General features: G+C 33.4%; 1 protein-coding gene across 4 annotated transcripts in view; it reads right to left on the bottom strand.

Moving 5' to 3' along the window:
• Positions 1-23,326, bottom strand: part of LOC149792624 (uncharacterized) — a 65,274-nt gene extending 41,948 nt beyond the window's left edge. Inside the window, exons 1-5 of one of the 4 annotated variants that reach the window (XM_089971255.1) lie at positions 23,208-23,326; positions 22,625-22,796; positions 10,203-10,450; positions 5,054-5,171; positions 2,189-2,620 (exon numbers count right to left, since the gene is read on the bottom strand). In XM_089971255.1, the coding sequence (XP_089827381.1) occupies positions 2,189-2,620; positions 5,054-5,171; positions 10,203-10,450; positions 22,625-22,712 (886 nt within the window). In that variant the 5' untranslated portion in view covers positions 22,713-22,796; positions 23,208-23,326. Of the gene's footprint in view, positions 1-2,188; positions 2,621-5,053; positions 5,172-10,202; positions 10,451-22,624; positions 22,797-22,894; positions 22,996-23,207 lie in introns of those variants that run through there. The other 3 variants (XM_089971256.1, XM_089971254.1, XM_089971257.1) reach the window with 3 other exon arrangements.
• Positions 23,327-26,263: the final 2,937 nt, after the last annotated feature.

The following is a 26,263-nucleotide window of genomic DNA, read 5'->3' as shown; positions in this document are numbered from 1 at the left end:
TCCACAGATTACAATGTCTCCCTTTTCCCAGCCTAAGTCTGCAACTCTTCTATTGAATGCTACAAGGTATGTTAAAGGCTTGTACGAATATATGTATTTTGAAAAAAGCTTGCCACTGATGCTGCCAAATGATTCTTAAATAAAAGGTGATAAAATGACATAGAAATGATAAGCAGTTAATTATATTCGATGAAAACTCAATCCATCTACCACCTAATAGAAATCACTTACAAAAGATAAAAGCTAGAAGTAGTTATTTTACAAATCTGATACTATTTTAACAGAAGTATTCAATACATAGTCACAGATTTTTCTTCAATGTTCTTCATGCATTAATATTCAATTTAAAAATACTGGCAACATAATCATTCATAGACTAGTAACAAGAGCTACAAGTGAGCCTGATGTAGCATTCCTCTAGGTTACACTTACATCCGACTCTAGTCAATTTTAATCAGACAATGGTTTATAACAGGGGTCTCAAACAAGCAGCCCGCAAAGCCATATCCTGTGGCCAGCAAAATGATTGCCATCACAAGGTGTCATTTGAGATAATAAAGGTGGTGCAATCCTTGGGCCATCAAAAATGCCCTTGTGTGGCCCTCAGGGTGGTTTGAGTTGAGCCCCTGGTTTATAACCAAGAAGAAGACTGCCATTAATATTCAATGCCTTTTCTCCCAATATCAGTTCAAAAACAGAAGAAATCTGCAGGAAGTTCACATTAACAAAGCATATAGGGAAGCAAAAGGGATCGTGTGTGTGTGTGTGTGCTTATTTAACTTGGTTCAATGCATTATTGGTATCATTAGCATATTTTACTCAAGAAACCAAAATGTGCTTGATGAATGGATGAACATACAGATGGATAGAAAAAGTACTTCAAAGATACTAAAGCCTTTCTAATTTTGTCAGCCTGGATGCAGGGGATAATCAACCTTCTCAACAGAAAAGCATATCTAGATTACAGCAGTTTGGGAATATGGCTCAACACAGAAGTCTAAAATGATGGATGGATGGATGGACAAACCAAAGGAGAAAACTAAAACTGAAGAATTTCAAATAACCGAAGGATCATATAGACAACTAGTCTAATATAATGATAAAAATTCACAGAGATATCTTGGAACAATTTTGGAGTTTTTAAATTGTGAATGAATGAACAGAAGAAATAGTTAAACTTACTGTGAACAGCAAAAGGCAAAACTAAACCAAGAGTTCAATATGTGTAGCAAGTTAAAGGGAGATACCTTAATCTGTTGTGGAGTTACACCAATATGGATCTGCCTATGGACCAACCAGTCAACTAGACAAATCTAATCGACTGGGTGTTTGGATGCACTATGCAAATATGATAACAACAAGCACCCAAATAATCCAAACCACAACCTCTGAATATTCTGGTTAGAACTCAATAAATTTAACTTACAATCAGTTCAATTACAACCCAGTTTCATATTTCATTTTGTTATCAAGCAGGACAGGACAATGTGGGCTTTTTCTTGCCTACTTTCATCAATATTTGCAAAATTTAAGTAATTTTGCTGGTCGTGAAGAAATGCAATTTCTCCCATCTCACCCCCCCACCCCCACATGTCCTGGCAGTATGGGAACTCTACATGATAAATATTCCAGTCATAAAGCCACCACACATTTAGATGATGCACCTCTAACTTAGCAGGACAAGGTTTCCATAAGCTGCTAATGAAACTTTCATATATTCTAACCTTAAACATAGGATGATAAGGTTTCCATATGCTGCTAGTGACACTTTCATATATTCTAACCTTAAACATAGGATGATAAGATTTCCATATGTTGTTAGTGACACTATTATATATTCTAACCTTAAACATAGGATGATAAGATTTCCATATGTTGTTAGTGACACTTTCATATATTCTAACCTTAAACATAGGATGATAAGATTTCCATATGTTGTTAGTGACACTTTCATATATTCTAACCTTAAACATAGGATAAGATTTCCATATGTTGTTAGTGACACTTTCTAAAATGACCTTTAAACCTATTTCAAAATGCAGCATGACTACCACCACTGACCTATTTGTGAAGATTTACACAAGGGGGTTAAGCCAAACTGACGATTACATTAAAGGCCAGTAGTTCCTCCAAGTAATTAAATTGAAAACAATGCAGCAAAAGACATAGCATTAAAAACAGACATTACCTGTTGGGTCTCCTTTTTTAGTAAATGGATCTGGCACTGGCATTGCTGTGGGCATTTGATTCTGCATGGGTGGGTAGACGATAAAGCCTTGCTGCTGAGATGGATACATCGGGTAGCTGGTAGGGGGTGGCTGGGACCCTATGGGATAGTTGCCCGGTGTTGTCTGAGGACCATAACCTGGTTGCTGGGTGGGGTAGTCAGGCTGAGTTGGTGGGGCAGGTTGTGAGATGGGCGTATGCACTACAGTCATGGCTGCTGCATGCTGTGGTTGTCGGTAGACATTACCCCTAGACCCACGACGCTTGCAACAGCAGCATATGATGATAATTACAACAATAACACCAAGAACTATGACACCTACAACAATTCCAATCACAACTCCAATAGCTATGACAGCTTTATTTGCAATTTCGATGAAAGCTTCATCTCCATCTGAAAATGGAATTCAAAAAAATTATATTCCTGAGCAACTATAAATGCAAATTTCTTATCCCAAGCTGTCATCTGTAGGTAGGGTGCAAGCACAGCAAAACCTGATCCACAGTTCAGTCTTAATGGTTTTGTTAATTCTGTTAAGTTTCCTTACTTATTAGAATTGCATCCCTTCTCCATCAAATAACATTTAAGTTGTCTCAGAACCCTAATTTAAATTTTCTGTATCTCATTTGACTTTCTATTTAAGGTTTTTAAACAATCTAGCAAAATAATTATTAAAATAGATAGTAAATGAAACTGAAATAAAAGGATAAATTACTTTGAAAAAAAATTAATACTTACCTGGAGTCCCCATGCAAATCATGCTTAATAAATTAAACATTGTCTATTGTATGATATTTTTTGTAGGCTCTAACTTGTTAATTTTTCTGAAGCACTTAACAATGAACTTGCTTTCTGGGTATTCGAGCTTGCCCCAAAATATGACAACAAAATTATTATCACAACTAAAGTGAAAATATATGGCAAAATAAAATACAGGATGTTTGAAGAAAATCACATTATATTTAATTCAGAAAAATTTTGGCCTTTTATTTTTTGTTCATCTTTGCTTGCACTTTAAAAACATATTTCAATATTAAAATTATCAAACAAGATACACATAAATAGTACATGCAGATACATGGATGATGGGGAAAAAAGGAAAAAGATCGGAATGCTGATATAGTTAGAAGAGCAGAGACAGACATATACCTGTATAACAATATATACATAGCTAGGCACATTAGGATTTGAGAAATAGCTAGATTTTTAACAGAAAGAGATGTTTAGATAAAAGACCTTAAACTGAAAAATGAAACAGCCAAGTACAGAACTGTGTTAAACTTATGTTTTAATAAATATTTTTCTGTATCTCTGTTTCCACTTTAAGTTCAACTGATGATGCAGATTTAGGTAACAGTGAGAAAATGAAGTAGAACTGAGTCTCTCACTGAAATACTTCAACATTAATAAATTCACGCCTTTTTTCTCTCAAAGTGTTGTGTCCACTCTGCATGTCTGTTGTTAAGGACCAGAATGCTTCTCATCCTTCCTAGATTGTTTGGGGAGGGACTATCTACCCTCCTTGTTTTATGACTCCACATTAGCAGATGGCTTCTCTCTAACCAGGGTATGTGATTTACTGTCAACAAAAGTATTTCCTCCCTTTATAGGAACCCTGGATCGAATCCTATCCAATATTTACTGCATATTTAAAATTGTCAGGGATCCTTGGCCCTTCTTATTCTCTGAAATAGAATGATTCCATACCTGCCTAGGAGCAAGGAGTTTTACTCTATGCCTCACATGACTAAAGAAAGGATCCCATACCCTCCTGAGATCAAGAAGTACTCTTCTCTAATAAAGAGAAAACTCCCATACCCTCCCGGGTTCACTAATCTTACAGGTACACAGACTCTCAACAATGCCTCAAATTTCATCAGACCAGAGACAGCAGAATGCATAGCATACACATTAAGTACACACCAAACAGGTATAGTTTGTGTCCCATTGAACTTTTTTGTGCTCCCTCTTTCCCACAGTGTGCGTTATTTCACACTTAACGAGGAAATATAATGAAAATAGTAAATACAATAATTTGCTGGAGAAATGAAACAAAAATTACAGAATTAACATTGGGTAGCAAATATTTACACTATTACCAAATAAGGAAAAGGGTATAATTGAATTTGAAGACTCCTAGACTCCTAAAATCTAACAAGAGATGGAAGTCAGTTGGAGGATCTAATTATGAGCCTCGGTGAGATTATCTTGGTCCTGGAAAGGTAAGCAAAGCAATAGTGACAGGTATGTCCTTCTGCCATTAAAATGTGGGGTTTACACTGAAAAGTTCAGTATAAATCTTTAATGATGTTCCAAAATATTTTGTCTGAACTGTATATGGCAGATGGCTTGTGCAACGATAAAAAAGTGAACAGGTAAAAAAAAATGAAGTTTACCGTCATCCATATCATTAATCAAGATAGACCAAAAAAATAACAAAACAGTTCTTCATTCAAATTTGATCCAAAACTGAATTACCTTTAAAAATAATATTTTTAAAACTAACAAATACAACAATGGCTTTATCAACTTGAAATTGAACTAACGAAGAGGTTCATCAAGAAAAGATGACTAGTGTGAAAAAGCCCATTTGCAGTACAATTAACTTCAATCGGTGCTCAATGCTGAATGTAAATATGTTGCTATTACTGTTTATCGTAATTATTGTGAAAGAATGTTCAACTGATGATGGAATTCGAAATGTTTTTGCTACTTTGTGTCACTGGAGAAACTGTGTGAGGTAGGATTCAGATATCCTGTACCGGTGTTTTACCATGGAAAAGAGGATCATGCACATATAAGAATGTGAGCATCATATTTACTTACCAGCTACATAGGCTTTTATATGCACTTCTGAACTTGAGGATTTATGTGCGGTTATACGAAGTAAAGCACTACCCCCTGATGAACACCACAATGCAGGGAATTGATTACAACTGTATGTCTGAAATAAAAATAGTTTGTTAAACAGCTTGCCTTTACCTAAAAGTCTACATATATATCTGTCACACCCTGTATTATGTACCTGCATTCCAACTACTTTCATCCTGGGTCGCTAAAACTGGCATACAGCACAAATAGTGGGGATGTGCATTGTGAAAAAAGAAATAAATAAATTAGCACAAAACAAATCACAACAGCCTTGCATTTAATGCTAGTGTACAGACAAATTTAGCAGTAACTTATTAAAAACTCAAAATATTACAAATGTTAGTCCTATTTTTTCTTCGATAAAAAAAACTACGGAACACCAATGCCTCCATTAACTGTAAGTCTGAAATCTCGTATTTCACTACAAAATTTGTTTATATGCATGCTACTTTGGCTTCTGTACTGTCCAGCAAAAGCACAGTGTAGAAGAGACAAGAAGCCAGTCTACCCACCGCCACAGCCAATATGGAGGCTGTAAACATGCTACCACTAATGTATGCCATAATAATTGTGTGTGTGTGTAAACATGCTACCACTAATGTATGCCATAATAATTGTGTATGTGTGTGTGTGTGTATGTAAACATGCTACCACTAATGTATGCCATAATAATTGTGTATGTGTGTGTGTGTGTGTATGTAAACATGCTACCACTAATGTATGCCATAATAATTGTGTGTGTGTGTGTGTGTATGTAAACATGCTACCACTAATGTATGCCATAATAATTGTGTGTGTGTGTGTGTGTATGTAAACATGCTACCACTAATGTATGTCATAATAATTGTGTGTGTGTGTGTGTGTGTGTGTGTATGTAAACATGCTACCACTAATGTATGCCATAATAATTGTGTGTGTGTGTGTGTGTGTATGTAAACATGCTACCACTAATGTATGTCATAATAATTGTGTGTGTGTGTGTGATTTGGGTGATTAACATAGCTTTAACAATTTTTCAGTCATATCGCTACGATGTCTGCAGTGTGACAGTTTATAGTGATGTCTAGCACTGGGGCATCATGCCACAGACATGTAGCATGATGTCCCACCCAGTCACATTATCCTGACACCAGGCTGACCAATCCTAATACTAACCTCTTAATGCTGAGCGCCAAGCAAAGTAGCTGTTAGAACCATTTTTGTAAGTCTTTGGTATGACTTGACCGGGAATCGAACCCACGACCTCCTGCATCCGAGTGGATGCTTTAACCACTAGGCCACCGGAGTGGTCATAATAATTGCAGACCACTATGTCCAATCAGATTTTCTTTCTTATTAAGCAGAGACTGTATTTCAATGACGTGTACAAAGGTGAAGTTCAATAGGTCTAACTACATGTATGCAAAAACTATAAACAATATAACAGACTAAATTTCAATTGTTTATTCAAACCAGATGCATCCCTAACTGGCCATTATTCACAGGGTTTATTGTCTTATTCATGCATTATATAATTACACTGAATTTTGAAAATATTTTTATATAAAAGTACAAGATTTTAAACAAAGATATATCAGAAAAAAAAAACATAATTACAATTTAGTCATTATTATAACCATTACAAATGGAATTACGTATCTAAATAAATGTAAGGAAACCAGTCTATAATGTACATTTAAGGTAACACAAAAGTTTGCCATAATGAATTCATAAATGTTGTTCTCTATAGACATGTCTGTTCTATGCAGGCGTCTGTCAGTGGTCAGTAAATCAGGTTTCACTGTAAATAAGTCTGCATTATCACTGCAGATATAAACATAAGTACAAAAGAAGCCTGATAAATCACATCATTCATAATTGGTAAATAGCAAATGCACAATGGACCAAAGGTGCCTGGTAATAAATTTAGGATAATCACACCTCATTCATAATTGGTACAGTATGACCCCCACTATAACACACTCCATTATAACACGAATTTGGATATAACACAGGCATACACAGAAAATAAAAATTCTTTCTTAAAGTATGAAAAAATTGTAAAAAGTTTATTATCATTTTGGAGAAGAGATCGGGTTATGAATAACACAAGACTATCGTGGTGTGGGTCCTGAAATTTATATGTATTTTTCTCGTACCCCACCCCACAAAATAGCTTTTCTTCTTAAAAGTAGAAAACAAAGTATAAAAAAGTTTTTCTTGGATCGTGTAAGTTTTTGCCAATGTCGCAAACTGATTTTTTCCTTATTGGCGGCAAAATATATCACCTGCTGATTATTTTTTTATTGCCGACATAGTTGGCTGTTTAAACCTGTATATACAACCATTGGTTTGGAGTGGAGAAATTCAGAGGCCCCATGAAATTAAGCCACAAATTTGATATAAAATGCACTGAAATTTATCTATTGTCACATAAACAAATTCTTTGTCCATATTGACAAATCATATTAACAGTGCATGTTATATCATAATCCGCTTATGTTGACATCTAGCATTAGTACGGTATGTTATGAGATATCTGCTTTTTTTTGTTGTTGACATTTCTGGTAACAGAGATCAAGTGATATGGCATTATCTCGTAATCTTTCGTTCATGGGATTTTCAACCTACCCAGATAAACCAGTCTGCTGAAATTTCAAAGAAAACAGATTATTGTTGAAGTACTGATTGTTATGAAAAAGTACTAAGCAAATGAAGAAAAAAAAATCAGCCTCAATCATGCAATACAATTATTTGATGTTGCCACCACAATAAGAAAAGGGCATTTGTCTGGTTTTCCAAAGCTGTCCTTTAGTGGTGACTTCAATGAAAGCCAACTATATATAATCTTCAACAAAAAGAAAGAACCTTTCACCAAAGGAAGTCAGTACCAAACTTAAATAAATAACTGGAATCTGATGGAGTTTTATTGATTTTCCAACGTGACTGAAACACATTTACTATCCCATGAAAGTTTCCTTTTTGCAGGGATAAAGTTTATGCTTACAAATGCTACCACCGGTGGCTTAAATTGCAAACTAACTTTTACCGACTTAGGGCATATGTGCTTCATCATCTGTTATGTGATTGTGCTGTTTTTCCACTGAATTCAGACCTATATAACCTGTGGCAAAATTATTGAATATTTTAAATGTGTGTGTGCATATTTTGATGGAATTACTTGTATTGTGGATTCAATGTCTGTGACGAGATTCGTGGTGCTATACATTAAACTGTATATATAAACAGTATACATGTATACGTACCAATCCATGGTTCTCTAAATTTAAAAAAAATATTTATGCTTTCTGTTTTACTACAGGCGTATTTCTCATTTAATATGCATTAATTTATGATGGTAACTGTGCTGATGAAGCACATATTTTACCGCCAGCATTTAATACCCCCACCCCCGCAAATTTTTTTGGGTACATGCATGATCTTCGGCTAACTGACCTGGTTGCTTATAACACAGTTCAGTCTATAACATGGCTAGGTTCTATGGCTCCCAACTAACGTGTTATAGCGAGGTCACACTGTACTTCTGAATCACACATTGCTGGTTCAATGCAATTATCAGACAAAAATAAATGTTTTCAAATAATAAGAACAGAGGAAAGACGTTCAAAAAAACTGAATATGAAATAAATGTATTATCAGCAATCAATATGATTTGTAATAATTTATATTTAAAAAAATTCACTATATGCCTTGGGTTATGTAAAATTCTATCTTGTACTTGACCTTGTCCAAAATAAAGTTCATTGTCTACCTGACCATAATTATTGATTTTGTTTTTTATTCTGTAAACAACTAAGACAAAGTTTATATTTATATGCTGAGAACAGGATAAATATTAGGATTATTAACCTAGTCTCAGTCAAGGACATTATCTGTCATGTTCTTTGTATAATTTTAGTAACAGACCTTGTCTAAGTATAGCCTGGATTGTTCTGGAAATGAACTTTTGTCCTGTATCCTGACTAGTCTTGTTTAATTTTTTTTACACAATCTTCTTTTACTGGAAAAATTATTTATTCTTGCAATAACATCTGGGCAGAAATTATTTGTATTGTTGTATTATGATTGTGACTTGGGTGAAATTATTTGTTATTCTCTGGAAATACAAAGTGCTGTATAATATTCCTGGAAAGAGAATTAACTGGGAATTATAGTGAATTCAAACAAGGAAACCTTGGATTATATTTCTATGATTCAACAAAAGACTTAAACATCATTACAAATCAGGCCATCAGTACATTAGTGACTACCAGCCACTACAGGCACATCAACACATTCAGAATTAGATATATTTTGGAATCCCACTTAAGTTTATTCAGAACATTAAGCATTAGGACTTGTGTTAGAAATAACAGAATTATTTAAAATTTAATTTGCAATAACATAAGTTAATTTTATATTTTACCATTATATTCTAGGGAAATAAATTATTTGTTGAATTTTACAGATTTCAACTTGATGGCTTTTACTCTTTTCTATTACTTAGTTAAAGACCACCGAGTCATAATACTACAAACAGACAGACAAAACATGGGTCCTGTATTTCTTTTCTTGGATTATCCAGCATTTTGGCTACCTCAACATGGCCATTTCTGATAAATTAAAATATTGAAATTATTCAAAAAAGGCACATTATAAACATTAAAGCATTTTTTAATATATAAAAAGTGTTCAATTTGTAAAAGTTCTATAATCATCATCATCATCATTGAAATACACAAAACATCACTTCAGTTTTGTCCTTACGCAGCAGAAAGAAAAGTATGATATGGTGTTGGGATATGTCGAAGCTGTCAGGCTGAGATGTATTCCCATGCTATATCAAACAAGTTCTTTGCCCCAATGCAGTACAAAACATGAATGCGGCTTTGTATTTATTATATACCCCTATTTTTACTCTTTCTAAATCTTTTTAGCTTCACTGAATGAATTAAAAAACAACACTGGGACTTATAAAAGTTTGATTCAATGCATCTATAAGTATCAATGTGAGGCCATAAAAGGCACCTAAATAGTTCAAACATGGGTTTGTGATAGAGAAATATGGGCTGAACAGCTGTATCAAGCATGTAAAATTAAAAGGTAATGTAATATATGATCTTACCTTGTTTGTTGTATAAAAACTAAAAACGTCTATTCCATCCTGATACTGAACCAGCACACTACATTGCACATCAAAATTGATTGCCTGGAAGCATATAACTTCATCGTCATGTTTGCCCTGCTTGTGCTCTGCTCTGACAGAAATTTCACAATTGTGAACAATGGCGCCGTCGTACTTGATGTACATCACATCGTCATCTTCCAAAGTCTGACCACCATTAACACAATCCCCATCAGTTGTTATAGTCACTATGGCACAAAGATTTACACAACATGTAAAATAAAATATGTGCGTAGGAAATGACAATAGTACAAAACAACAATGAACTGTGTAATGGTGCAGCTAAGATGAACCTTAAACATCTGTGCATATGGTGTAAACAATTACTGTAATGTCTGTACCTTTCCATTCTCTCACAATTTTCATACACCAACATCAATAGTTTATTCTTTTTATATTATAATAATGACTGTAATTTTCCATTCCTTACATGGATGAGTCTGCCATATTAATTAGGGCCACCAGGTGACCCTAATTTCCATTGGTGGCAAAGAAATATTTATTACAAAATATCCCAATAAAAAGTTTGTAAATCTTGATTGCCAGAACCTTCCTCTTATTTCATTCTTACCTGCAATATGTGCTACCCAATATGAACTGTACGTTTACCTTTATTTTACCATAAATTATCTTAATCATACAAAATCCTGGCAAAGTGTCTTGATCATAATAAGTCACTGTTCAAGCTGTACAATAACATTTGGGTGAAATTACCTCTCTTCAGCACAAAATGTCATAGTTAACAAAAATAAACAGGGTGTAGAAAGTAAACAATGGTCACTAATAATTTTGCACACTTTCATGTCAGATTATTAAAATGACAACGAAATATTAATAAAAATTTATACAGATACATGTAGCATTATTTTTTCTTATTTTGCTCCACTACAGTTGTTGTACAAGTCAACATCAACCCTGAAAATGGCTTACAGTAAAAACCAAATCTGCATTATCTTCCACAACAGATGCTCTCTTCTCATATTTCCATATGATAAAATACCCTATAAAATTAGTAATATTAATAGCGAATCTGAATCTGAATAGGTCCACTGAGTCACACTCTGCTTCTGATTGCAGTATGAAAATTAAATTTTTGGCAAGAATTCCACAGACAGCAATGTAATTTCTGGAATTTATGATCAACAAATAGCACCAAAATCAGCTAAAGAACATAAGATTTCTTTTTCTTTCTGACCATCTTCTGCTATTAAAGGAAAACTAACATGAAAATGTTCATTTTGATTATTAATGCACTGAACTGAAACAAAATGGGAGGGGGGTAGTCATGAAATCATTCTGAAGCAAAAGTGAATTTCTCCTTTTGGACATGTTTCGGTGACTATTTCCCCCAATCATGCCATAGTAAGAGGATAATACTAGTATTTGATTTTCCATCATACCCAGTCTATACACTGATGAAATGGTTTCTGAAAGCAGGCGGCTCCCCATTTTCATAAAAATGGATTTATAGCCCTTCCTTAATTATAATATTTTGTTTTGGATCAGCTGTTTGGATAGCTGAATGTGCATGTTGGTAGAATTTGTGCTTTATTTCGGCATATGGCCTAAGACTAGTCTGCCAAGTAATGCTTGGTCATGCATGAGATACAAAAAAAAACTATTTTCACTATCTTACTTCTAATGAACCAAGCTCATGTTTGTTTGACATTCTATGTCATGTAATTTTATTAAAAATGGAATATAGTTTTCAAAAGTGGCCAGTATTCTAATTTGCTGACTTGTATCTACTTTATAAATATGCTGCAAAGATTACTATCCTGTGAATAGAACTAAGCTAATTGTGCCATATGATCATAGGGAACCTTTATTCCAATGACACATGTTAAGTAACAAACATAATTATTATGATGCAGTACTAATTTATATCGTCAGAGGAATAAACTTGTATGTTTCATATTAAGAACATGTTATCAAAAAGATGTTTTTAATACAAAAACACAACATCAGCAACTTCTACTAAATTTATCTAATATTGGTTTATAATAAAACTTTTAGTCTGCCATAAATGAATATCTAAAAAGAAACTGAAACAAAAAATAAAGAGTAATGAGAGTTAGAAGGCTTTAAACAATAAGCATAAATGTGTTGCAAATGCCCCCAATACTTGTTTAATTGCAATTCCCAAATTCATGGTTATGGGAGAGGGAGCCAAAATCTTTTTTGATGGAATAATCCCTGGCCTCATATTTTTTATACACCATCCATCCATATTCATTTTCTATTACTCTTATGTCTGTACATTTCCAATCCCTCACATTTTCCCATACCTTCAATCCATATTCTTCTCTACTTTCTGGTACAGGTATGTAATCTATATATTCTTAGTACATGTACAATTTTGAGAACTTAAAACAATAACTTGTCTGTAATTTTTTGTACAACTGACAAAATAACTGATAAAAAATGTCATACAATTTCCAGACAACAGTAATTTGTATACAAATTTGAGTGCATTCCTAGTTCCAATGTAGTTCACACGATGTGCACTTTATGTTAGATAATAAAGGGTCTGTCAAGATGCAACTGCAGGCAGGTAACAATAATTAACTTTAACAAATTCCACAAAAGGCAATTACTGTTTTCCTCAGCACTCTCTTAATTCATGTTGCCACTCCATCTACATAGCTCCATCACACCTTTGTAAGGTGTCATTATATCACAAGATTTTCTTGTTAATTAGAATATTCTGATAGGTTTTAATGATCACATATTGTCATATAAATCCAAACCAGTCATTATCCAGAGCAACTTCATAGTTAGTATTTTGAGGTTTAGTAAATAGTACAAAAAATGTATTGGGACCAAAATATTTTAGCAGTGGCTGGATTACAGACATACAAGTTACATTTATGAATAACAGTGGCTGTATTACAGACATACAAGTTACATTTATGAATAACAGTGGCAGGATTACAGACATACAAGTTACATTTATGAATAACAGTGGCTGGATTACAGACATACAAGTTACATTTATGAATAGCAGTGGCAGGATTACAGACATACAAGTTACATTTATGAATAACAGTGGCTGTATTACAGACATACAAGTTAGATTTACAAATAACAGTGGCTGGATTACAGACATACAAGTTACATTTATGAATAACAGTGGCTGTATTACAGACATACAAGTTAGATTTACAAATAACAGTGGCTGGATTACAGACATACAAGTTACATTTATGAATAACAGTGGCAGGATTACAGACATACAAGTTACATTTATGAATAACAGTGGCAGGATTACAGACATACAAGTTACATTTATGAATAACAGTGGCTGGATTACAGACATACAAGTTACATTTATGAATAGCAGTGGCAGGATTACAGACATACAAGTTACATTTACGAATAACAGTGGCTGGATTACAGACATACAAGTTACATTTATGAATAACAGTGGCTGGATTACAGACATACAAGTTACATTTATGAATAACAGCGGTAATCTGGGTTCCTTAACATGTAGAAAGCAACACTATACAATTTCATGGTATGAAGAGTTTGTCCTAAAAAGTAGTATATTTACAATGGGCTAGAAGTGAAATTAAATTTTAACATTTGAGGGGGATTGGTGGGGGAAGTCACAGTTTTAACTTTTTTACGTTTAAGACAAGCAGCTACAAGATTATCTCCATTGTGAACATAACATTTATTAGAAATTGGACAATGTATATTCTAAGTTTGCTTCTAAACAAAATTAAAATATAGATAAAGTGAAAATTAATAATTAAGAAAGAAAGAGAAAAAAAAAACAAATACCTGCATATGCTAAGAAATTTCCACTAAAATTCCTCTTGCATAGTGTCCAGCAAATGATCCATTAAAGAAATGTCAACATTTAGCCAATGTCATATTTAGGCCTGCAGTTTTATACAGTTAATACTATACACAATTTGCTCTACACTGTATACATTAACCTGTGCCAGGGCCATTACTGGTACATTTCTTTATCAGCTCTTGAAGCTTCTCATCCAGGTGTTTTTCAAAAGCCTTGTTTTCTTCTACTTTATCCCATGGAAACTTTCTAAAAGCATTTGTTTTGGTGATGAATGTAATACTGGGCTCATTCTGTCAGCTGCTGCTTTATAATGTTTTAATGTCTTTTTGAAGCACAAGTTTATTTTTTTATTTCTATGATATCATCATCAATGGCTTTCCAACCATCAAGCATAGTCTGAAGACTGGTTTTGAAAGCCAGCATAGATGCGAAAAAGTTTTACTATTGCTAGTCACTTTCACAGTCTTAAAACACTTTATCCTTACAAAGGTAGAAACAAATGGACTTCAAACTATGCAAAGATTCAAAAGAATGTAATGCTAACACCCTTGATTTAAAAAAAAAATGATATGCTATTAATAGTCTATCAAATGAATGATAGAATAAAATGATGATGTCTTTAATTTCCACAACTTGAATGAGTTTTTGACCACTAGGCTAGTCTAACAAGTCAAATTAAAACGAACAAGCAATTTAATGTGGAGTCAGGGTAGTCATTCATCATTTTTTTAAAATTTTGTTTTGTTTTAATTTATGTTTTATTCATCATTATTACTAGGTTTTTTTTATATAGGTTTTAAGGTAAAAATGTAATTTTAGGCTTTTCAGTTGTTTTTTTTTTAGGTCAGTGTCTAACTCCATTTACTGCAACTGCCTCGAGTTTAAATTCCTGATAAAGAGAGAAAAAGTGAAAGAAAGCATAAATATTTCCAAATCTGCATTTACGAGTTTTAATTTTAAAAAGTTTTTAAAATAAATATTTCCAATACTTTTTTAATACAAGTATTATTTAACAGATTTTACAAAAATAAATTACTTCCTGTAACTGTAAATGTAACATCTGTAAATTACATCAAATTTATTTTCAAATGTATTAAACACCATCATGGTATGGCTGGGTTATTAAACTCAATTACAAATACTGCAGTAAATTTTTTTAACTTTTTTAATACATATATGCAAGGATTTCCCTTTTGTTGAAAACCGAGAGTAAAGGACTTGTAGAGGAGTCCCCAGGAAAATTCTGCAAGTCTACAACCAAATCATAAAATTACAGCCCCGCTGTCAAAATCGATGTTCTGAGCTAAATTACCACCTTTCTTTTTCACATTTTTAGCATAATATAATAAGAATATAGGTTTTAATGTTGTATTGCTCAAAGAGAGATTTTATAACAACACTGGAGAGGCAAACAAGGAATCAAAGAAAAATGAGCTGTATCCGTGATGTTTGTGAACAGAACCATTTTGCTGCAAAAGATTGGGTTTAATTAAATGTGTATGTATGCTGTGCAAAGAAAACAAAAAATAGAAAAAGAGACACAGAGAAACTACTGGGGCATTTCAGTGCTGTAAATATGAAAACCATGATATGTATAAATGACAAATATGAATTTATTACAAAAAATAAAAACGTATGTTCCTCTCAGCAACGTTCAAAGCAACTGCAATAAGCTTCAATGTCACACTTCTGTTAATGAAAAAAATCTTCCACACTTCACACATATAAAGAACAAACAGCCTAAATCTCTTGCAAGGTACTGGTTCTTACTTAGTAAAGGGAATTTTTCTAGCAAATCTGAGCACCATCTTTTGTTTGACTTCCGACTAATTTTTGCCCTGACAGCTTAGTTCTAGATTTTGCAGCCACCTAATGCCAACAAGTTTATTTTTTACAATCAAAATAAAACTCGTTGGACATTTATAAATCGGAAGCAAATTTACAACTTGCTAAACCAAACAGAAAAAAAGACTTGAGTAACAATATCAGGAAAAACCAGGAAAAACAAAGACTTCAATGACAACAGTAGTAAATCAAGTATTCGATCTATAGAAAGCTACACAGCTTCCATCAGTCACTGATAATACCCTACAATGCAATTTGGAATTGCATTGCTGAGGAGTTACATCATATGATAAAGGTCTTTTTAGACAGCTATTTCAGCATCTGTAACTGGGGCAATCGACCTATCAAAGCTTCAAAAGGGGACAATGTACAGATAAAGCCTTTAGCTAATACAGTATTTTTTAAAAAAATTAAATACTACAAAAATGGAAATCTATCAAGATGCTGGGGTTTAAACACATGCATCCTGGCAGCTGACTGAAATGCCAGAGACCCAGGCCCTCAGATCAAAGGAAATCCATGATATGTGTATCAATGGAATAACATCAGGAGTAACAGTTTCGAATCACAGGTATAAAGATGGTTAATAATCACATCACTGTCCTGATATCAGTAATTCACTATGCACAAACTTACACATTACTTATTTAATCGGTATATTAATTCACTATGCACAAACTTACACATTACTTATTTAATTGGTATATTAATTCACTATGCACAAACTTACACATTACTTATTTAATTGGTATATTAATTCACTATGCACAAACTTACACATTACTTATTTAATTGGTATATTAATTCACTATGCACAAACTTACACATTACTTATTTAATTGGTATATTAATTCACTATGCACAAACTTACACATTACTTATTTAATTGGTATATTAATTCACTATGCACAAACTTACACATTACTTATTTAATTGGTATATTAATTCACTATGCACAAACTTTCATAATCAGTATAATCTCTTAACCCAACATAAACTGTTAGGTATATTCGCTACAGTTTATTACTCTACACAATTTGAAACAACCACAACAGTTTATTACTCTACACAATTTGAAACAATCATGACAGTTTATTACTCTACACAATTTGAAACAATCATTACAGTTTATTACTCTACAGAATTTGTAACAATCACCATAAACGACAGTTTTTTACTCTACACAATTTGTAACAATCATGACACTTTATTACTCTACATAATTTGTAACAATCACAACAGTTTATTACTCTACATAATTTGTAACAACCACAACAGTTTATTACTCTACACAATTTGAAACAATCATGACAGTTTATTACTCTACACAATTTGAAACAACCACAACAGTTTATTACTCTACACAATTTGAAACAATCATGACAGTTTATTACTCTACACAATTTGAAACAACCACAACAGTTTATTACTCTACACAATTTGAAACAACCACAACAGTTTATTACTCTACACAATTTGAAACAATCATGACAGTTTATTACTCTACATAATTTGTAACAATCACAACAGTTTATTACTCTACACAATTTGAAACAACCACAACAGTTTATTACTCTACACAATTTGAAACAACCACAACAGTTTATTACTCTACACAATTTGAAACAATCATGACAGTTTATTACTCTACACAATTTGAAACAATCATGACAGTTTATTACTCTACAGAATTTGTAACAATCACCATAAACAACAGTTTTTTACTCTACACAATTTGTAACAATCATGACACTTTATTACTCTACATAATTTGTAACAATCACAACAGTTTATTACTCTACATAATTTGTAACAACCACAACAGTTTATTACTCTACACAATTTGAAACAATCATGACAGTTTATTACTCTACACAATTTGAAACAATCATGACAGTTTATTACTCTACAGAATTTGTAACAATCACCATAAACGACAGTTTTTTACTCTACACAATTTGTAACAATCATGACACTTTATTACTCTACATAATTTGTAACAATCACAACAGTTTATTACTCTACACAATTTGTAACAATCACGACAGTTCATTACTCTCCACAATTTGTGACAATCACAACAGTTTATTCACTCCACACAAACTTTTTACCTGCTTGCCTCTTTAAAATTTGTATGTATACGTAAATATTAATTTATCTACTCTGCAATTTATCAATTAGCCATTACGCTATGATAAATCAAGTATGTGTAATGAAAATGTGATTTTAAATGCTGAGTGTTCAAATGTTGACAAATCTGGACAGAAGAAATAAGATAAAGGTAATGTGCAATATAAGCCAATTAAATTTAAATGGTTTAATTTTAAGACCATTTATAATAATAATATTCAATATGTGACACTGGTGTCATGTACAGTGACTCATACACACACACACACACACACACATATATATATATATATATATATATATATATATATATATATATATATATATATATATATGCATTAATTACTTTGAAAATAATGCATAAAAAATCATTACTTTAACACTCAGTTATAATTTTGCCAAGAACTTCCTTAATTTACAAAGTATAATTTAGGAAATTTACTTTCAATTACACCATAATATCAGAAACATACAATATCTATGCTGTAAATCAAACGTCACCTGTAAAGATGTGCTCACTGAAAGTAGTATATCAATGAATCAGTGAAGGGTGTATTCTGATTCCAAGGTGATATAGTGGCAACAAGGCAATTTCAGTGGATGACCAATGTGATCAATAAATCTCTGTCTTCCAGTTCTATTCAGTTTCTTAAATGGCTGTGCATGTCATAATTTTGGTCCAAAAAATTGTTAACCATCTGTAACATGTAATATTACGGCAAAGTGTTAGCTTACCAGCAGCCATGCTGTGCCACAAACAGTAAAATACTGAATGGGTATAAACAGCCACGCTGCAATGCAACTATGACTTTAGACTACTCACTAGCGTGGACAGTTCCTTAACCACTGTTCTGGATTTGTTAACATTCATCCTGCTGGAGAAAATACATCTTTTTTTCATTTTTGTTACTTCTGTTGCTAAGACTGATAACCACGTATACACACTTATAGGTCAAATAAAGCGGTAAATATAAAAGATCATTTTCTGCCATTGCATAATGTGCCTGCAGACCAGGGTATATGTTGTTTGTTTTACTGAATGTTCCTAACTAACTGCAAAGACCCAGATCTGTCAGTGCATTATGCAATAGCAAATCTGGGTCTATGCAGTTTGTAGTTTGACTAGACATAAAAGAGAGTATATGCTGTAGATGCTTATAAATTTTTATTTACTTTCATGTGTATTACAGGAAATTTGCACATGTGAATTTAACTGCACACAATTTTCGTGCAAGAATTTTAAATATGTGCAGAATACGTGGGTTGCCAGGTTATCGAGAACCCTGCTTACCATTTTCATTTAGCATGACACCTTCATAAAATTCTGTGAAGTATGAAATAACATACTCCACATGTATTTTACGTATATAGTAAAGGAATGCTGTGCCAAATACATGCATACCTACTAAGTAAGAGGCAGGCAGACAGACAATGTCAAGATATAGCTGTACAGGGATTTAACTGAATATGCACACTCAAGGAAAAAAAATTTGCAAGGAATCTGAACAGTGTTTTAGCAAAGGTTTTATTCACATTTGTATGGATAACAAGCAATCAATTGCTACCATTTGTTGCACAATAGTCAAACATCTTAAATTAAGCTGAGCTGGAAAATCAAACTGAAAGTACTTAGAGGCAGATTCAGAACATGCTAATTAAATAAAGGATGATTATATTACCCTGCTTGATACAGTAGACAACAACATTTAGGAACAATAGTCCCTTTAGGGAACTAATGCTCTACTGGGCAAAGAGAATTACCTGGAATCAAAAATAATACCACTGCTTCCTTTTAACTGCTTGTATTGAAACTATGATATTTTTCAGTGATAAGATTTTCAAATAAGCTGCTGTGGAAGACATACTAGATGTAAGATCGGCCTAATTTTCATTTAGGACAGGCAGACATCATTAGAAGTCTTTTTCAGTCAAAATCCCATGTTATAATGATCATCCATTCTCGAGGAGTAGTGAGAAAATGATTTTCACGGCAGCCATATTGGATGTAAAACTGGCCCCATTTTCAGTTAGGACCAACTAGGTATCATATGAAGCATACTGGTGGAGACTCAACATTGATATAGCCATCTGTTCAGGAGTAGTGATAACAATATTTTCAAGATAGCCAACATGGTGGCCGTATTGAGCGTTAGTCATTTACCTTCTGAACCAACTAGAAATTGTAAGATCTCTTCTGTTGAAAACCCCATTTCAAAATGACTTTCCTTTTGAGAAGAGTAGTTAAAGGAGATTTTCAAGATGGCCACATATGAATTTAAGATCAACAAAACATTATAAGAACTCTTTAGTGAAAACCCCGTGAAGCAGTAACAAAATACAACTACTACTACTAATGATAATAATGTTAAAAATAAAAATAATAATAAAGCCGCAAGTCTCATTCCCACTACCACTACTACTTATTATTATTAGTAGTAGTAGTAAGATTTTCAAGATGGCCACTGTGGAGATCATTGTGGACCACAGAACTGCACCATTTTTGTTGAGGACCAAGCTGACATCATAAAATATCTTGTAGTGAAAACTCCATTCTGATATCACCATCAATTCTGGAGCAATAAAGATAACAAGATTTTTTAAATGGCTGCCATCAGATTGGCACCATTTTCATTAAAGAGTAAACAGATGACATCATAAGCATTCTTTTAGTTAAAAAACCATCATAATATGACCATCCATTCAGAAGCAGTACCTATAAAAAGATTTTAAAGATGGCTGCCAAAGAGGCTATAATGGATGTCAGATTGGCACAAATTTTGTTCAGGACCAACTATACAACACAAAAGGTCTTTTCATCAGTGAGAATCTCATGTTGATATGCCCATCCATTTAGAAGCAGCAATAACAGATGGCTGCCATATAGTATGTCAGACTGGCATTTTTTCATTTAGGACCAACTAGATATTGCAAGAAGTCTTACAGTGAAAACTCCCATACTGACACGACCATCCATGTAGTAGGAATAGCAATAGAGACTTCCAAGATGGCCACTGTGGCAGCCATAATAGATGTGCGTGCAGCACCAGTTTCATGACCATTTAGACCATGGGATGAATGTGTTTGTAAAATTTCATTGCAATCCTCCAAGTAGTTTAGAAAGAGTAGCAATAACAAACATGCTAATGGACAGATGGATGGCAGAAAACACACCATCCCCAAAGTTTTTCTGGCCTATAATTACCAGAATCCAAGACAAATCAGTTTTTTCTTAACTGCTGAGTGTTGAAACCATTTCTGATATTTCTGAGCAACAACAAGATTCTCAACATTGCAACCATACTAGATTTTAGACTGGCACCATTTGCATTTGGTACCAAAAACTCTCTAAGTCTTTTGCTGAAAACCCCTACATGACCAGCCATCAAGAAGGAGTAAGATTTTCAAGATTGCCCATATTATCACCATTTTAATTTAGGACCAACTAGACATCATGAGAAGATGCATAGTGGAAACCCCATGCTGATATTTTCATTAATTCAAAAAGACTATAAGATTTTCTATATGTACCATTTTCATTTAGGGCCTACAAGACCTTGCAATGTAATTTGTGTATTACATTCCATGGCAATCCTCCAGTAGTTAAGGAGTAGTAATAATATACTTATGTTGGGGGTGGGTTGTTTTTTTTTTGTAGATGTTTTTAACTGAGGCGGATGCTCTAACCACTAGGCCAATCAGAGTGGTAGGTCACTTTGGCAAAAGAAAGGGCGGCCGGTGTTTGAACCCAAAACCTCATCCACATTCGAGGTACATGCTCTAACAGCTAGACCACCAGAGCGGTCTAAAACTTATGCTAATGGCAGGATAAGACAACAGATGGTCAACAACTGGCTATCCCATAAATTCTTCTGTCTATGACTAGCAGCAAGTTCAAAATTGATGCTAGTAAGCAAGCGATTGCTATTTACAATTCTGATACTAATAGCTGAAAAAAATGAACTAGAAGTTTGTTGCTAGTGATATTTTAAAAATGTGTTTAATTTTTTTTAATATAAAATATGACAGTGGACATTTAAAACTATCTGAATTGTGCTTGTTGGTAAATATTACAACCATCAAAGTGGTGCTAGTAATTTTGAGCCCTGCAAAAATCTAAAGATGGTCATTATCATTGCCGATTATATTTAAAGTCCGCTGCAAAATAAAAATTAACACTCTAACATTAAATGACAAAGCTGTAATATTTTACAGGCTAGAATTGTCTTAGCAGCTCTTTAAGATTGACCCTTACATCTTGTAATTACGAGTAAATATTTGGGTAGATATGAGTGCCAAAGAAGAAACGTACTTCTTTAAGCATACATGTATCCAAAAACAAGGACTAACAATACACTTAATAATAACATTTTCATGTCATGGTATTTTGGATACAATGCTCAAAATACCCAACATCTTATCAACACTGGATATAGCATAAACTTTTGTATAGCCATAGCATGGGTAAGAAGAAAATAATTAAATGCAATTCTCAAGACCATAACCATAGCTTCAAACAACTCATCAATACAAACTGATAAACTTGCCATAATATACTTTTTACATAAATTGTGTTACTTACGTGTTTTGGTATCACACTGTACAAGCAGAACTGACCAGAGAGAACAGCACAAAAATAAAAAGAATGAAATCTGCCTTGTAGCACCCATGGAAAAGCAGTTAATAAAATCTGTATGAAGGATGGTTATTTTTCTCCACTGATGCCTTCAGTCTCTACAGTTCTCGATTCCGACCTGAAAAATGAAAGAAACGGTCATAATATAACCAATTATGGTGTCGCAGCACTGACATGCATAATCACGTGTATACATGGAATGGCGGTTAATCGTACTTCATCTAAAGGCCCATCTAATAATTTATAACTCTGTGGAGAACGTACTGTAGGTTTATATACTTAAAGAGCTAAACCTACAATTATTAATAGTCATCTGAAATGAGTCATCCATAGCTGACCCCCAAGTGAGTCAACACATCGCAGAGCATTTACGATTCCTAATTGTTAATGCAGTCACGTACCAGAAAACAATTAAAATGCAAAATAATTAACTTGTACTCTCTCTCTCTGTCTCTCTCTCTGTCTCTGTCTCTCTCTCTCTCTCTCTCTCTCTCTCTCTCTGCGAAATACACAGGTAAATAGAACCTGCCTTATGTTTGGAAAATGGAAGCTATGAATATTTGCAAGACGAAAATTAAGTAGTCTGGTTCTCTGCTTTGTATACTGTCCGGAGCATACTGTCCTATACGAAGCAATAGCACAGAGCGGAGTGCAACCCAGAACGTAATCAAAGCAGGAACCCAGACAAAACAATTAAGTTATTGGGCAATAGTTTGGAAATGTTCATTTCTCAAGAACTTTCTGCCGCATCTTGGAATTCAAAGTTGGAATACTCTTTCTCGAGAAGTTGGGTGGTGTGGTTTTTCGACGAGTTTTAAAGTCAGACACTATCAGAAAGTTTCTTTCAGATTTTCACATGATAAAGGTGTAATTTAATGCCTTATAAGATATAAATGTATCTGCTTGAACGCATGCTAATTTTGGCATTGTTACAATTTGTTTTAGGGCGCCTCCATGTCTATCGCATTTAAGTTTCAAGGACATCTTCTGGGTTTTTACACAATGGTCACATTCTCGGCATGTTTATGTTCTTAATTTATGCTGCATACTTTGAGTTTACATTTACGATAAGGGCAAAGACGCTTTTCAAACATAAATCTTAATAGGCAGGCGTCTAAATTAGTATGGTTAAATGGACGGACCTGTTAGTACGACTTTACGGTCTCAAAGAATAGAAAAGAAGCAGAAGGATGTTGGTCAAAAGTTCATTTCCAGTACAATCCAAGCTATTAATTAGACAAGGTCTATTACTAAAATTATAGTAAAGAACATGATGAACACAATGTCCCTGACTCAGACCAAGATAAAAATGTTTATTTCTATTGATAATGATCATAATATTAAACCCACACTCACAGAGTAAGCATTGGCTATGGATTAGTTGTTAACATATTTAAAAAGAACCAATAATTCTCGTTAGGTAGATACTGAATTTGATTTTGGACAAGGTCAGCTACAAAATACAAGTTTCACATGACCCATATGATACAAAGAACAACAAAAATAAAAATAAAAACCAATGCAAATCAAATATGTAAAACACCATAAAAAACGCGTTAGAAATAATCAAAACCCGAAATACTTGATCTTGTGGAGATAAATGACATTTTTCAGCACACAATAGGCTATACATGTCGACCAGTTTATTTGGTTGAGGAAGATCCCCGGAAAAACCAAACCTTCACACATACCCAAGTTGGTCGAGGCGAAAATGTCGAACTCAGATATGTGAGTGATCTGTAAAGGCCAATTTATCACACAGGGGTTTGTTATGTCATGTATAAAAATATCATCATATGAAAAATAGTGTAAAACCCCAAGACAATAACAAGAAATAAAACTAAGGGTATTGCTCATTTGACAGTAGGTGTGTGGGGTGATTGGGGATGGAGGGGCTGGGGAGGTATACCTGTAACATAGAATCCCCTATATACAAGCTTAGTTTTAATGTTAACTTACAGAAGTAAATAAACTCACATCTGTTCACAAAGAATGTGGACATAACTGGTCTCCCAACTGACAGAGCTTTATCCAACCACAGCATATTTACGCGGTAAATATGTGATGCAAATCCGGCTCAAAAAGAAATTTGTTTACGTCTTCTTTACAGTCTACTGTTCCAAATTAAATACTGCAAATGTCCGGTCACAAATACATTATAGTAAATATGGGAATTTCTGCATCCAGTAATCCCTTTTCACATAAATATCGCAACAATGTAATGCTTAGTTGTGAAAGTGATAATAACTGGTACTGTGCAACGTATCAAACAATGTGACATTACAAGCATTGGACATTCTCTATTAAATAACGATTTTGTCATTAGAAAATATTCTGTTTAATCAGATGGACGCTTGTTCTTTGATTTATAGTTTAGAGATACGTATAATCTACTTTTAGGAGTTCAACTTTGTTTGGAATTATCTTTTTTTACACACAACAAATAAATGGCTCTCAAAAGCTGGACTTCATTCAACTCGTTTCATAAATTCAATATTAAATCACTTCCCATTTTAGATCCTTTATATATTTCACAGATCAGGTACACAGCAATCACACAATACGTAAATTAAATACACGGTGGTCGTGCAAATAGTCTCTGCACGGCACCCTCGCGAATATCATCGCTCTCATAGCGGATATGTACTTTCTCGAATGAATAACGGATTATTTGATTGAGTGGGTAATAAATTTAGTAGTTTCACGAATGGCGATAGTCGAGTTTTTCACCCACGACATGAAAGATATCTGCTATTCATTCGGAACAAGCAGATTTTTTAAATAATAGGCTGAAAGGTATTGACTAGTAACATGTTTAACAGACTGAAGTAGCAGAGTCATTACAGTAGTCCATGTAAGGTCACTTGTTCACCGTTTGTGTTCTGCTGTGTTTAGTGTATATTCGCATGGAAAATGGCAATAGAAACATAACTCTCATTTCTAACTCTTGGCAATAAAATGTCATAAGCAAACACACATGAAGAAAAATATTAGCATTTTGTAGGGGTTGTACACGGTACTTCTACGTGAGATGAGGCTATACGTAGCACTGAACCGAATGAGTAAAAAACCGGCGCATCAGATTTCTTGGTTTTCTTGGTTATAATGTTATCGATGTATAATGAGAGCGGTGACAAAAATATATTTCGTAATTCAATCCAGTGAACCTTCAAAATCGTTTCCACTGGAAAAGCAACTAATTTACGGGGTATCATGAAAAGAAATCTATAAAAGCATATAGTCTTATTTCCTTCTTTATTAATTTATTTATTAGGTTGTAGGTGTAATTTTAATCGTTATTGTTATTTTGTTAATTTCATAGCGCAATAAATGCACTGCAAGTATTATCTTTGGTAAAGAAAAATAATTATATCCAATTTTATCTTTCTAGTTATTTGTTTATTTAATAATTCATTTGCATAAACTAATTTTCTTTAAATTATTTATAACTTTGTTTTGGATTAATCACTCAAAAGTGTGGTTCCCTATACGAAACTTGAAAAGATTTCAGAACGTTTTGTTTAGGAACCTTGCACAAGGTGTGAATCGTCAATATTATGTTATGTCTATTAAATTTAATTGTTT

Source organism: Sinohyriopsis cumingii, chromosome 9 (assembly GCF_028554795.1).
Source record: "Sinohyriopsis cumingii isolate HCF-2022 chromosome 9, ASM2855479v2, whole genome shotgun sequence".
NCBI classification, from domain to species: domain Eukaryota; kingdom Metazoa; phylum Mollusca; class Bivalvia; order Unionida; family Unionidae; genus Sinohyriopsis; species Sinohyriopsis cumingii.
The sequence above is the reverse complement of the archived record's forward strand: the minus strand, read 5'-3'. Positions and strand labels throughout refer to the sequence as shown.